The sequence below is a fragment of the Poecilia reticulata genome, linkage group LG1 (assembly GCF_000633615.1).
Source record: "Poecilia reticulata strain Guanapo linkage group LG1, Guppy_female_1.0+MT, whole genome shotgun sequence".
In the NCBI taxonomy this organism is placed as follows: domain Eukaryota; kingdom Metazoa; phylum Chordata; class Actinopteri; order Cyprinodontiformes; family Poeciliidae; genus Poecilia; species Poecilia reticulata.
In genome coordinates, this window is record NC_024331.1 from 14,052,095 (window position 1) to 14,064,182 (window position 12,088).

The window sequence follows — 12,088 nt, forward strand, 5'->3', positions numbered from 1 at the left end:
CACACACACACACACACACACACACACACACACACACACACACACACACACACACACACACACACACAGAGACAGCAGCCGTCAATCCACAATCTAAATCTCCATTCAAAAGAATAAAGAAACTCTGCAGCTCAACAATGCTAGCCTCCGTGTATGAAGGTTTCTGCTTGTTCTGGCTGTGCTGCACCTGCAGGAGAAGCTTGAGTGTGTGATCGTCTTTGATTCTGCCCTCACAGCGAGCCACAGCTGCCAGGTTGGTGAACCAAACGCACGGGATCCAGTATTTGTTGTAAGGAGAGTGGAGACCCTCAAACTTCTTTCTCTCCTCTCTTGTCATAAATCCTGCACAGAAAACAACAGAGGAGTCATTGGTTCGTATCCCTTCTGTAAAGATCAATAAAAACATGCAAGGATCTGAAAATGTTCCAAACTGATGGTGATTCCTTTGTGCTGTACTCTCAAATAACTTGAATTTGGTGTAAGATTGCGATTGAAACCTAACGTGGTTTTCATAAATGTTTCTCCAGGATTTTTTTCTTTGGACTTTGCATTTTTACTCAACTTTCTTGCACCTCTTCTACAGTATCTCAACGTAATGTATATATATAAAAAAAGGGATTACAAGATGCATATAAAATGGCCCAAAAATAATAATTTATTGCTTGTTTTTTTTAATCAGTGAATCTCCTCGTGCGTCCTCTCGTGGGTTTAGTGGATGCAGAAGCAAACGGCTCACCAATCATTGTGTGTATTTCTGTCTGAAACACCTCTGACCACTTTCTGGTAGTCTGATAAAAAATGTTGCATCTATGCTATGTGGCGTTTATCACAAACCATGAGAGAAATAAGTCAAATTTCGTTAATATGTGTTGACCAGCGGACCCCACCACTCCCAGCCGTCGCCCTGCTCTCACCAGCCTCCACCACGTGGTCCATGGTTGGGAACCTTTTGAAGACGGCCGTGCTGACAGAGCGGAGGATGAGGAGGGCCGAGAGGCTGGCGTAGCGCATCATGGTGCGCCTCAGCAAGCGGCCTCGCTCGTCGTTCCCCTGGAGGCCCCCGGACAGGACGCACATGAGCCTGTCGGGCAGCGGGATGCTGGTGTACTGATTCCACCAGCGGTTCACCACCAGGGTCACGTAGAAACCTGCAAACAGCAGCACAGATACTTAAAACTGTGATTTATTTATTTTTTATTTTTTTAATTATTAACAGGTCAATTTGTGGCATACACTGTAGAGTTTCCAATAAATTAAATTCTTAATTTAAAGTTAGATTTTTGGCCCCAGAAAAACATTCAACAGAATGAAGCAGAGCAGCCTGGTGAATTATTTATGTATTCAGTTTGTGCTGAATGAATTATCAACTAAGGATTATTCATGGGTGCTTTATATACTTTAACACTGGTTAAATAAGAAAATGAGTCCATCAGATTCATTTTTTGCACCTTTTTCATGTGTATTTATTAGGAAACTGTTAACTGGCTTTAAATTACTGGTTAATAAAGTCAGCACACATTGATCACTGAAAACGTCATACCATTGAGCATCCTGAATAAGTCATAAGTCGCATATTTAATATGTTTTACTTAAACAGAATAAAAGGTCTTGTGTCATGTTGCTAAAGCCACACTAATCATAACTAACCCCAAGTCTGAAAATGCCAAATGACTCAAAAAGCTCACCCAGTACAAAGGACATGGGGATGAGACTGGCGTAGTGGTTGCAGTAAATTGCCAGCTTTTCAAAATACCTCTTCTGATCATCATCCATGAAAAATCTGAAACGGTAGAATAATCCAGAATGTGTTATATAAGGTATCATGGAAATGAGGATTGTCTACAGTTGCAATCAGATTCATTCATCGTGAGCAAGAACATTTGGGGCAACGTCAGACTTTTAAGGATTCCTTTGACTCTTCTGCCTTCATTTAAGGAACATTTCTCAGTCCTTTGAAAAAATTTACAGGTTAAAAATGTTGCTACATTCCAACCCACAGTGATATTTGACATAAGAATCCCTTCAAAAGTATAAAACTAAATCACACACTTTCTGCTGCTGGAGTAATTTGACGTCTCATTTTTTACCAAATAGTTTGTTTTATTCTGCAGACCTGGATTTAAACATGTTAGCCTTTATCCAGCATGTTAGCATTTAAACACACTATGATGTGTTAAAATTTCAATTATCTAGTTGCTGATGGGAGGTGAAGTTGAAGAACTCTGGAATGGTTATCCAGCTTCATAATTATACCGACTTTGTGAACTAAACCAATACTATTATCAGAAAAACAGACCAATAGCACGATGCTACCTCCGCTATGCTCAATAACTGCTGCAGTGTTTGCTGGTTTGAACAGCTTGGACTTTGTCTCATGAACATAAAACTTTTCTCAAAAGTTATTAAGCTTCTTCATGTGGACAACTGAATGTTTCAGTCAAGATTAAAGGTATCAAGTTTGGAGAAAATGCTTCTTTCTCACTTGCTAACCTCCATGGTGAAGTAAAACTTGTCTGACTGGACCGTGACACTGGTGTTCTAGCACATGATAGGAATGGGTTTAATCTCATCGTCACATCTGAAAAAATTGCACTCACACATAGTGGTTTGAACTGATAATTTTGAGATCTGCCAACTGCAGTCAGTCTTGGCAACCATGATGAAATTGGTCAGACTTGTCCATTTAAAAGATCTTTGGAAGGCGTCAGGAATACTTTCTAACTTTTATCCAGCATCAAATCAGAAATAAATCTAATAAATGTAAATTTGGACACTTTTTTGGCTCAAATAAGTCACTAGAAGCCTCTAGTGAGGCTTCACAGCAGTTCACAGCAGTTCCTCCCTCACCTGTAAGTGACGCTGGTGGCTGTGTACATGGCGAAGAAAGCCAGAAACTCTTTGTAAAGAACTTTGTAGATGCTGCCTTTCCAGGCCAAGAGCAGCTTGGAAAAGCCGCAGAATTTGGCATTTGCAACTCTGGCGGTGTAGGTGACCGTCATCAGGAGCCGAGGGTTTCCAGGTTTCCAGAATGAAAGCGCTGTTTGGGGAAAATATAATTTCATATGCATATGAAATTTTAATCAGTTTCATATGTTCTCGTCGGAGTTCTTATACCTTCAAGAAAGTTTGAAATTTGATTTCAGTACTTTCCAGGTTTGGCGCACCAAACCTGGAAACATTTGCATCACATTGCTCCCATATTCCATTGTCTAAATGTAGAATACCTTGTTCCTCCTTTGTATGCTTTCTGCCATTCTTTATTTATTATGTACTCTTTTTCTTGCTCTACCTCCCTTCCTGCCATACTGTTTAGTGTCTCCTCTCCTTCCTTTTAACTTTTAGCATCTTCGTTCCTGCGTCCTAGTTGCCTCCCTGCTGTCCCTCATTCCTTCAATGTCCACTTCTCCTCTCGTTACCTCCCTTTCTTCCTCGACTGCATCCTTTCCCTTGTGGTAACCTCAAGCCTTCCTTCCGTGTCTCCTACCTTCCCTACAAAGAAACATTTTCGTACCTCGTCTCCTTCTTTGCTTCCCCTTTTGTAATTCTTGGTTTCCTGTGTGTTAGTTCCCTCCTTTCTGTCCTTCCATCCTTTTTTGTCTCCTCTACCTCCTTACTTCACCTTTCTTCCTATATTGGGACCTATTTCCTCCCCTTTCCTTGTGTTTTTCATTTCTTTCCATCATTCTTTCAAAATTCTTTATTATTCGTGATGAAAACAAATTAAATCTTAATTAAAGGAGGAATGTATCTAAAAGCAGGCATGTGCAGAGGGAGGGGAGGAGCTAGGGGTGCTTGAGCACCTGCCCCTTTTGCTCCTTGCCCCCAAGTGCCCTTTTGGTCCATTTTTTTTTTGGGGTATTATTATTATTTTCTATGCCCTCTTCTGACACATAAAACATGTAATAAGAATATTTATTTTTTGTTGGGGGGGTTTTTTGTACAACATAATAAGCCCTCCGGTCACCTTGTTACCTTTGACCTTTTGCCCGTGACGCATCACGCAGTTGCCTCTCGCGCACTGAGATAAGGCGGCTAACTGGAGCTAAACGTAGCGAACGTTCTAGATTACAGAACAGTTTTTGGTGAATTAAAAAAAAAAACGTTTTTGGTGAATAAAGTGGAGTAGACTTGCTACTTGTCAGATGACGGAAAACGTTGAAGTATCGTTTCTGCTTCAGCTCGAAGTCGCGGTTTAAACAGAGAGGTAATAAAATACAACAGACACTGACAGGCCTCTGCGTCTGCCTTTCTCTGATGAACTACTGAGCGGGAGGAGACAGCCAGGTGAGGAAAAACTGATTTTTTATCACACAGACATTAAGCTGTTGTTGTTGTGCTATTAGCTAGCTAACGACATTGCTAGCAAACCAAGATAACTAAAAGCTTCTTCCCTGTACCGTTAATGATATCAGTCATTCTTCAGTATCGCTTATGCAACAGGGGCACATCGCCCGTCCAAAACCTATGATCTGCATAATAATGGATAAATGTCTTCTAATTTCCTTTGCTGCATAATGTACATTGCATTTATTCTAGCATTAGGTAAATGTATCTTGAAAAGTCCAACAAGGATATTAAGGATATTAACTCAATCCAGACTTTAAGTAAGTTTAGGGTCTGGTTCACAGAGTATGAAGTTTTTTTTTTTTTCCCCCCCAATTATTCAATGGAAAAACAAGAAAACTAACCTCAGTTAAGTAAAACAAAATTGTAATCAAAACTTTTGGAATTGTATTGATTTCTTTTTTAAAAACAAAACATTTTGTTTAAAAAAACTTTTTTATAAACAACTCATTTTTGTCTCGTTAACTTAAAAAGTTATTTGCCAAACATAAACTTTTATTTGCACACATCAAAAATATTTTGTTGTGATTTTGGACCCTACCCACGACGTCATGTGAGAATCACAAGCAAAACTTTGAGTCACAAACAAAAACTTAGAATAGCAAGAAAAGATTTCTGACATGCGCAATTAAGTTTGTTTTGCAAATAATTTTTTCACTTCATGAGACACAAATGTGTGATTTTAATTTAAAAAAAAAGTTTTTTAAGCAAAACTCAGTAGGCTTTTCTCATGGTGACATGCATTAAAAATTCTAGTTTTGCTTTTGTTTTTTCTGCAGTTCCACATTAAAGTTTGATGCAGCTCTGCTTTCCTGAATGGACCATATTCATCTCCACTGCAAGTGCAGCAAACAGGCAGCTCTTTTATAGATTACAGTCCACTAAAAGGCTGCATTGTGCCATTGTTTATATTTTTAATAGTGTAATTCTGTAAAGACAAAATATGTCTGGTGGTCTAGCTGATTTACATATCTTGCTAAATTGTGGGTTTGAATATTGCAATGCTTTCCTATAACAAAATAGACCTGCAGAAATAAATTACTAATAAAATATCTTACATATGCATAGTTATATGCTCTATATGGAGATTTTCCTTAACTTTGATTGTATATCTCACAATTTTGTAATTTATCATTGTTTATTAAACTCTGTGGCTTTGTTAATATTCTGTCCTAGAATGCGGTTAGATGTGCCCTTTTTTTTTGAGCACCTGCCCCTTTAATGGTCTCTGCACGGCCATGTCCAAAAGCGAAGTTACCGTTTTGAAACAAGAAGACTAAGATGGAGATCTCTTCAAAATTCTTCACAAATAACGAATTTTGATTCATTATTTAACTAAATGCATCATCCTACCTTTCAGAGGTGCGTCGTTCAGCTGCTCTCTTCAGCGCGTCTCCATGCGTAATTGGCACGCGTCCCGCTCTGCGTTCAGCAGCGCCGCTCTCCGAACGAGCTCACCGCCCTGATATCCTCTGGCGTCAGCTCCGCTAAACCCTCGTCGGCTGCGTGGTTATAATCCTCGGCGGTGTCCAGTGGTCAGCGCCCCCCGGGGTAAATCCCCTCCAAGAAAACAAAGAGGGGGAGGCTCGTTAGCACGGCCCCCAACCGGGCGAGCGATGCTCGGTGATGAACCACAAGCGACAGGCCGCAGCGCCGCGGCCGGAGGAGCGCGCAGCGCAGGGCCGAGCAGCACAAGCAGGGAATTATTTAACAGCAGCAACCGGACCGTGCAAAACTTTCCTGCTTAGTAAAACGACAAACAAGAACCTTGCTGGTTGGTTATGAAGCTGCAGACTGTTGTACATTTAAACAATTGCCTAAAATGATGTTTAAACAAATCCACATATCCTCTTGAGGTGTTTTATATAAAGGTCATCTGAGGCCTCATGTTTCCCTCAATCTCTTTTTACTTGAACTTTTATTTGATAGATCAATGCTGGATAGAACTGAAAGGTTTTGCAAGCATGTATGTCCACCCTCTTTAACTCCGATGCCCCTAAATATGTGATTAAACAGCCATTTTAAACCACTCTAAAAAGATAATTAACCTTATTAAAAAATAAAAAATAAAAAAAACAAGACCAGGAACAATTTTTAGCTGAGGAAAGTTTGTTTTAATTCACAATTGAAATATAATTTAAATAAAATCTATAGAAAACAGATTCTTGAAGCAATCAGTGACAGAAAGCAAAAGAGATGTTGACAGGTGGAAGTATTGACTTTGTACTTATTTTCCAGGTGGGAAAGCTGAACCAGAACCTTTGTTTCATTCACAGCAGTAAGAATGCAGACAATCATTAGCTCAAAACTTCAGTGATAGGTTATATTCTAAATCACTACAACCAGAATAGTTATCCTGATTCTTCCCGTTATGGTAATCGCTGTTAGAGAGAAGTGGGTTGGTGTGTTTTAGGGGGTTGTGAGGGGAAGATGTAGTGACCCTTCAGCTTCAACTTACTGAAATGTCACACTTTGGTCTGATGAAACGTGGATTCATATCTTAAAACAAACCAATGATGCCAAACGGTAAACAAACCATTCTTGCACTTTTATTGGAATAAAAATGACCCTCAAGAACTGAACCCACCCCCCAAAAAAAGGTAACATTTCTCTTTTTATTCCTTTTTGCCAACAACCTGTCATTTAACTCTGAAGTTGTAGGAACTTCAATGAAACTGGAAAAATATACAAGACGTGAATTTGGTTGCAAGTTCAGTCAAAACCTTGACTGAAAAAAAAAAGACACAAGCACCAAAATCACACAGACAAACCGAGGTGTTGACTTCAACCATCTGGAACCTTTTAAACAAACAGAACTGTCAAAGGAAACGGTCAGAATCGCGGCTGAACTCTGACCCGAGATGGGACGGTTCTGTTGAGGCCAAGATGAATGCAGTAAGACTAGAACGACTGCCACAAAGGATATGAACACGAGAGAATAAACCAAGAGTTAGACTGCATATACGCACCGCTTCATCTCACAATACAGCAGGTTGTGTGTGTGTGTGTGTGTGTGTGTGCGTGCGTGCGTGTTCTCATCAGCTCTCCTTCAGTTTGGGAATGTGAGTGTGTTGTTGATGTAGGAGCGTTCTGCTTCAGAGGACAGAGTGGATCATTATGAGGCTGTTGCTGCAAAGTTTAAGACGGGGTGGGGTGGGAAAACTCGGAGCAGTCGCGTTCAGACTGTTGAAGTGTTTTGTCTACAAACTCGGAGGGAAGGGGGGGGGGCAGGAGGGAAGGGGGACGTTGAGAAGAGGTCCGACAAGTGAGAGATCACTTGTTTGGGGGTTTGTATGGTTCCAGAAGCTGCTTCGAGAACGTGTTGACCTTGTCGGCACCTCGAACTTCATGAGGCAGCAGCGGTAACTTAACTATGTGGAAATCTTCATAAAGATCCTCCATCTGCAGGGACAAGGCAGACCAACGATGAACACATGGGAAAGTGGCAATCGCTGCTTTAAATATTGGATAATTACACATCAGTGAAATAAGTCCTACTAATGTTTCTTTTTTTTTTTTTTTCAAATAAAGGATCTTGAGGGTGAAAAGTATTACTTTATGTGATTAAGACAATATTTCAAAACATTGGGTCACATTCATTTTACATTTTTATTTATCCCTTTTGCATAAATTTTGGGGAAATTGGCTGTTGGCGACAAAGAGCCAACAAATGACCGGTAGTTGCGACGCCAGCGACTTAAAAATGTAAAACTACTCAAAGACAGAAAACACTTGCAGGCCGTACCTGGTCTAAATATTTGGACTGAATTTTGTGGCGGGCTTCACACATCTTGCAAGGTTTCTCTGCTTCGGGGAAAACCAGCTGGTTGACGATGATGTTGTGTGTGTCGATGCGACACTTGGCCAGTTCCTGGATCAGCCGCTCCGTCTCATAGAGCGACAGGAACTCGGCGATACAAACACAGATGAAGGTCGTCTGTTCCTGGAAAAAACATTCGCAGGGAAAACAGAAGAGTTAGAAAAAAAAAAACCACGTGCTTTTTAGAGCACATTCAGATGGACAACAGCTGTCATAAGATACAAAGTATTTTACCATTTTCTAATAATATCCCTGTGTATTCAAAACAACCAAGTTATTCCTGGATTCATGAACAAAAGGAAAGGACTGATGGACAGATTGAAGAACAGAAAGATAAATAGACAGGGAGAGGGCAGACAGGTGAAGTGTACTAAAATGTTAAAACATTTGATTCTGGCAACTAAAAGGTGAATTCATGAGGCAACACAAACTCAAGGTGTTTCTTTACAGTCAGAAGGTGACTTGTAAGGAGTGACACTATTAAATGACCGATACTTACAGGATCTTTGAACTGCTCACTAACGGAGCGAATGACTGGTAGAGTTTCCTCCAGTTTGGACGCCAGCTGGTCTGCATTCATGTCACCCAGACCAAGCATGTTACACATCTGGGAATAATAAAAAGAGATGCTATTAAAGCCTCGCTGACAGTCATTTCCTCACGCAGCTATTTAAACCCGGGTAGAAAAATCCAGTGCACCTGAGAAATGAAGGGGCTGATCTGGTTCTTAATTTTCATGAGGCGACCCAGCCCTCGCTCCACGATGGTGGGGAAGTTGAGCAGACGCAGCGTGTGGCCGGTCGGCGCAGTGTCAAACACCACAACTGAGAAGTTCATTCCTTTCACTAGCCTGTTTCAACAGGTGATTAAGCACACCAAGTTAAATAAAACGTCACCAAACACATAATTTTACATTTCCAATTGTTATTTACGCATTTATTTTTCACCTCATGACCTCTGCGTAGCTCATGGCCTCGTCAATGCCAGGGAAAGCACTCATGGCTTCCTGCATCATTTTCTTGCCCATGCTGAGCATGTTGTCCTCCTCGAAGAATTCGTCAGGCAGTTCGGCGACACCCAGGCTCGGGTCAATCTCCTGTTTAAAACAAATATGAATGATGAGGGAAAATATACAAGTGGCCTGTTGTTTCCTGGCCTTGTGATACTGACAAGTGGTGAACTAATGCAAAAAGCTTTCCAAAAAAAACCCTCAGGACAAATAAACCTCTTTGTGGTTTTCTTAATGGTCGACACCAATTTGCAAATACTGGATCAGATGAGACATTCTGACAACAGTGTCATAGATCCAAAGAATAAAAATAAATGAAGGACTAAGCTCAGGCGTCTTAAAATAATGTTATATCACTTGGAAAAAGCACTGAATTTGACTAAATTGATCAAATAAAAAACTTGAATAATTATAGTTCTTGTGATTAAAGTTTATATCATTTTTTCAGTATAGCTTCAACTCAGTGCTGTTTTAATTTTGTCACACAAGAACTATAGAAAAAAATAATAAATCACCAGTCACTGTACAATTTGTTGCACTAAAAAGTCGGTTTGTAGAAAATATAAAGGACCAATAGTTTCTAATACTACTAACCCATCCACTAATCCAAACTCTTGAACCTCGCTACATACGTTACCGATCAAAATTTTGATTCTAAAAAATATCTTTGATTTGTTCAAAAGATTTTTTATTTATTTTTTTATTATTCATTATGACTTACCATTGCAAAGAGGTTGTCGTAGCCCTTAACTTTAGTAGGCACCTTCGAGAATTTCTGATCAAAAGCATCAGAAATGTTATGGGCAGGATCTGTGGATATGATGAGGACGCTCTCTCTGACGGCAGCCAGCTGGACGGCCAAACTACAGCTAAACGCGCACACACACACACACACACACAAAAAATCGGATATGTTTTAGATACTTCATTTCTAGAATTTTGCAGAATGTAAATAAAACTTCAGAAAGGTGGAATTAAAAATTGCACTGCAAATCTTTGTTTAATAAGTTAATGATGGTTAGTTATAGCCACGTAACTCAGTATGGATAATAAGTGCATAGCAGGAGCTTTGTTTTGAAGATTCCTCATGTGTGACTTCTGAGCTATCCTTATTTAAAGCAACTCCACTAAGCCCTGTTGAAAATTGGCACCAAACATTATTGTAAGAATGCATAAAATTGTAAGCATGTTCTTTCGCCTTTTTTTTATAGCCTAATGCACGTTTCTTTTTTATATAAGCAAACAGTGGTTTTCTTTTCATATAACCAAATCAAAGTGAAATCTGTGCAAAATGTTAAGTAAACGCAAATATAAATTTTGCAAAATCCAAAATAGAAAAAAAATAAATAAGTTGGGGGGGGGGGGAAATCCCTATTAAAAATAATATAACTTTAAGACAGAAAACTGACCAATTTGTAGAACTCTCTCATACAGACGTACCTGTATTTGAGCCATTTTCCTGACATTTTTTGACATGTTTATTCCGTCCTTCGAGCCTGGTGGCTAACGCTAACCTTTCTGATTGTCGTTTTACGTAGTTGTCCAATTGATTTTATATATATATATTTTTTTTTTTTATCAATAAACGTACAGCAGGAAAATCCGTAGCTAAAAGAGAGCGACATGGAGACGAGAAAGTCATTATTTAATTTAAAGAACATAAATTTATGAATTGTGGCAGCAGGCTAACTTTAGCTGCTGACTGTGCTAGACAGTAGCTACCCGATAAACAACAGGTAACACTAATTTATTCGCAAAAATACAAGTAAGGGTGTTCTGATTAAGTTTAATTATTCCTATCAATAAAACTAACACAACTTGTTCATTATCTGATAAAAAACCCTTCAGCGTGTATTAAAAGCTAGCTTGAGGTCATTATTTCAGTTAGCTCGAGTCGCTAAGAGCATTTCCTTCGACTTACCTGCAGGTGGTTTTACCGACACCACCTTTCCCACCAACGAAGATCCATTTCAGGGATTTCTGTTCGATTATGTTCTTCAGAGTCGGTTCTAAAGGCTCCACATCAGGTGCGTCTTCAAATTCGTCGTCCATCGCAGCGGCCATCTTGAATGTGTACAGTCACCGTTCAGCCGAGGCAGACTGCTGCGTTCAAGAACTCCCGGAATTCCAAATTATAAGGGCAACTTTTTTCCTGCGGATGATTGTACGGAGCACTTGAAGTGAGTCTTCAAATACACTGGGATACTTAAAGTGCACTAATCATGTCAATGTTGCTTATTAAAGCCTATTCTTAAATGTAAGGATACAAACTAACTTACATAGGGAATTGTTGCGTTTTCGGTCAATGCACCATTGGATGTTTACATTAATGTCACTGACCATAAACCTGATTAATCAAGCCAAGTCTGATGGTGACAGTAATACTCAAAAACACAAATACAAACAGTCGTTGTTATGGTTAATTGTGCGAACAGAAAACCCCATTGGAGCAACTCCTGACCGCAAAGACGTGTTCCTTGGATCAGAAACATCCGGAGCGTTTGTCCTGAAGATCCCAATAGCTGTGGGAGCAGACAGAGTATGCAGAGATTTGTAGTGAACACTTCATCTCAGGTTGGTGCTGCGTTTTCTGGTTTAAATACATTCACATGCACATCACTATTGGTGTCAGCTTTACCATTGCTGGTAAGCCTGAAAACACTCTTGCTCGATGATTGAAATTTATTACCTATAATAATTTTTTTTTTTTGCCTCCGAAACTTTCCCTGATATGTAGCAGGGAGTTCTTTTTTAACAGAGCTCTGTGGTTCCTGATATTAGTATGAGAGTCAGGGTGAGGAGGCGCCATGTCAGGAAGAGAAGTCGTGCTGCAGGATCTTCAGAACAAACAGGCCTCCTACTACTAGGCCTACTGATTATCCCTCTGTCTGGACACAGGATCAATATAACCAGTT

The 12,088-nt window shown here is 39.8% G+C and overlaps 3 protein-coding genes across 4 annotated transcripts in view; 1 reads left to right on the top strand and 2 right to left on the bottom strand.

The window, feature by feature from the left end:
* LOC103464467 (protein Hook homolog 2-like) overlaps positions 1–315 on the top strand; it is a 5,813-nt gene extending 5,498 nt beyond the window's left edge. The window contains exon 4 of the mRNA XM_008408598.2: positions 237–315. Coding sequence (XP_008406820.1) covers positions 237–261 — 25 coding nt within the window. The 3' untranslated portion in view covers positions 262–315. The remainder of the gene's footprint in view (positions 1–236) is intronic.
* The window catches only part of LOC103464481 (bestrophin-2), a 9,984-nt gene extending 3,202 nt beyond the window's left edge, over positions 1–6,782 (bottom strand). For both annotated transcript variants that reach the window (XM_008408630.2, XM_008408621.2), the window contains exons 1-5: positions 5,698–6,782; positions 2,848–3,037; positions 1,686–1,780; positions 915–1,148; positions 188–342 (exon numbers count right to left, since the gene is read on the bottom strand). In XM_008408630.2, coding sequence (XP_008406852.1) covers positions 188–342; positions 915–1,148; positions 1,686–1,780; positions 2,848–2,999 — 636 coding nt within the window. In that variant the 5' untranslated portion in view covers positions 3,000–3,037; positions 5,698–6,782. The remainder of the gene's footprint in view (positions 1–187; positions 343–914; positions 1,149–1,685; positions 1,781–2,847; positions 3,038–5,697) is intronic.
* Positions 6,783–6,880: 98 nt separating this feature from the next.
* get3 (guided entry of tail-anchored proteins factor 3, ATPase) lies at positions 6,881–11,283 on the bottom strand. The gene is made up of 7 exons (XM_008408642.2): positions 11,095–11,283; positions 9,895–10,042; positions 9,112–9,260; positions 8,864–9,014; positions 8,664–8,771; positions 8,090–8,287; positions 6,881–7,746 (listed from the first exon to the last, which is right to left on the bottom strand). The coding sequence occupies exons 1-7, from the start codon at positions 11,235–11,237 to the stop codon at positions 7,618–7,620; spliced, it is 1,026 nt and encodes a 341-aa protein (XP_008406864.1). The 5' UTR covers positions 11,238–11,283; the 3' UTR covers positions 6,881–7,617.
* Positions 11,284–12,088: the final 805 nt, after the last annotated feature.

Bases quoted from the DNA above. Each gene is read 5' to 3' on its own strand.
- get3 (XM_008408642.2), bottom strand. From the start codon at position 11,237: ATGGCCGCTGCGATGGACGACGAATTTGAAGACGCACCTGATGTGGAG. The intron at 8,288-8,663 runs GTAAGTATCGGT...TGTTTTTTCCAG, and splicing joins GTGAGCAGTTCAAAGATCCT to GAACAGACGACCTTCATCTG. The intron at 7,747-8,089 runs GTACGGCCTGCA...TTGTCCCTGCAG, and splicing joins AGTCCAAATATTTAGACCAG to ATGGAGGATCTTTATGAAGA.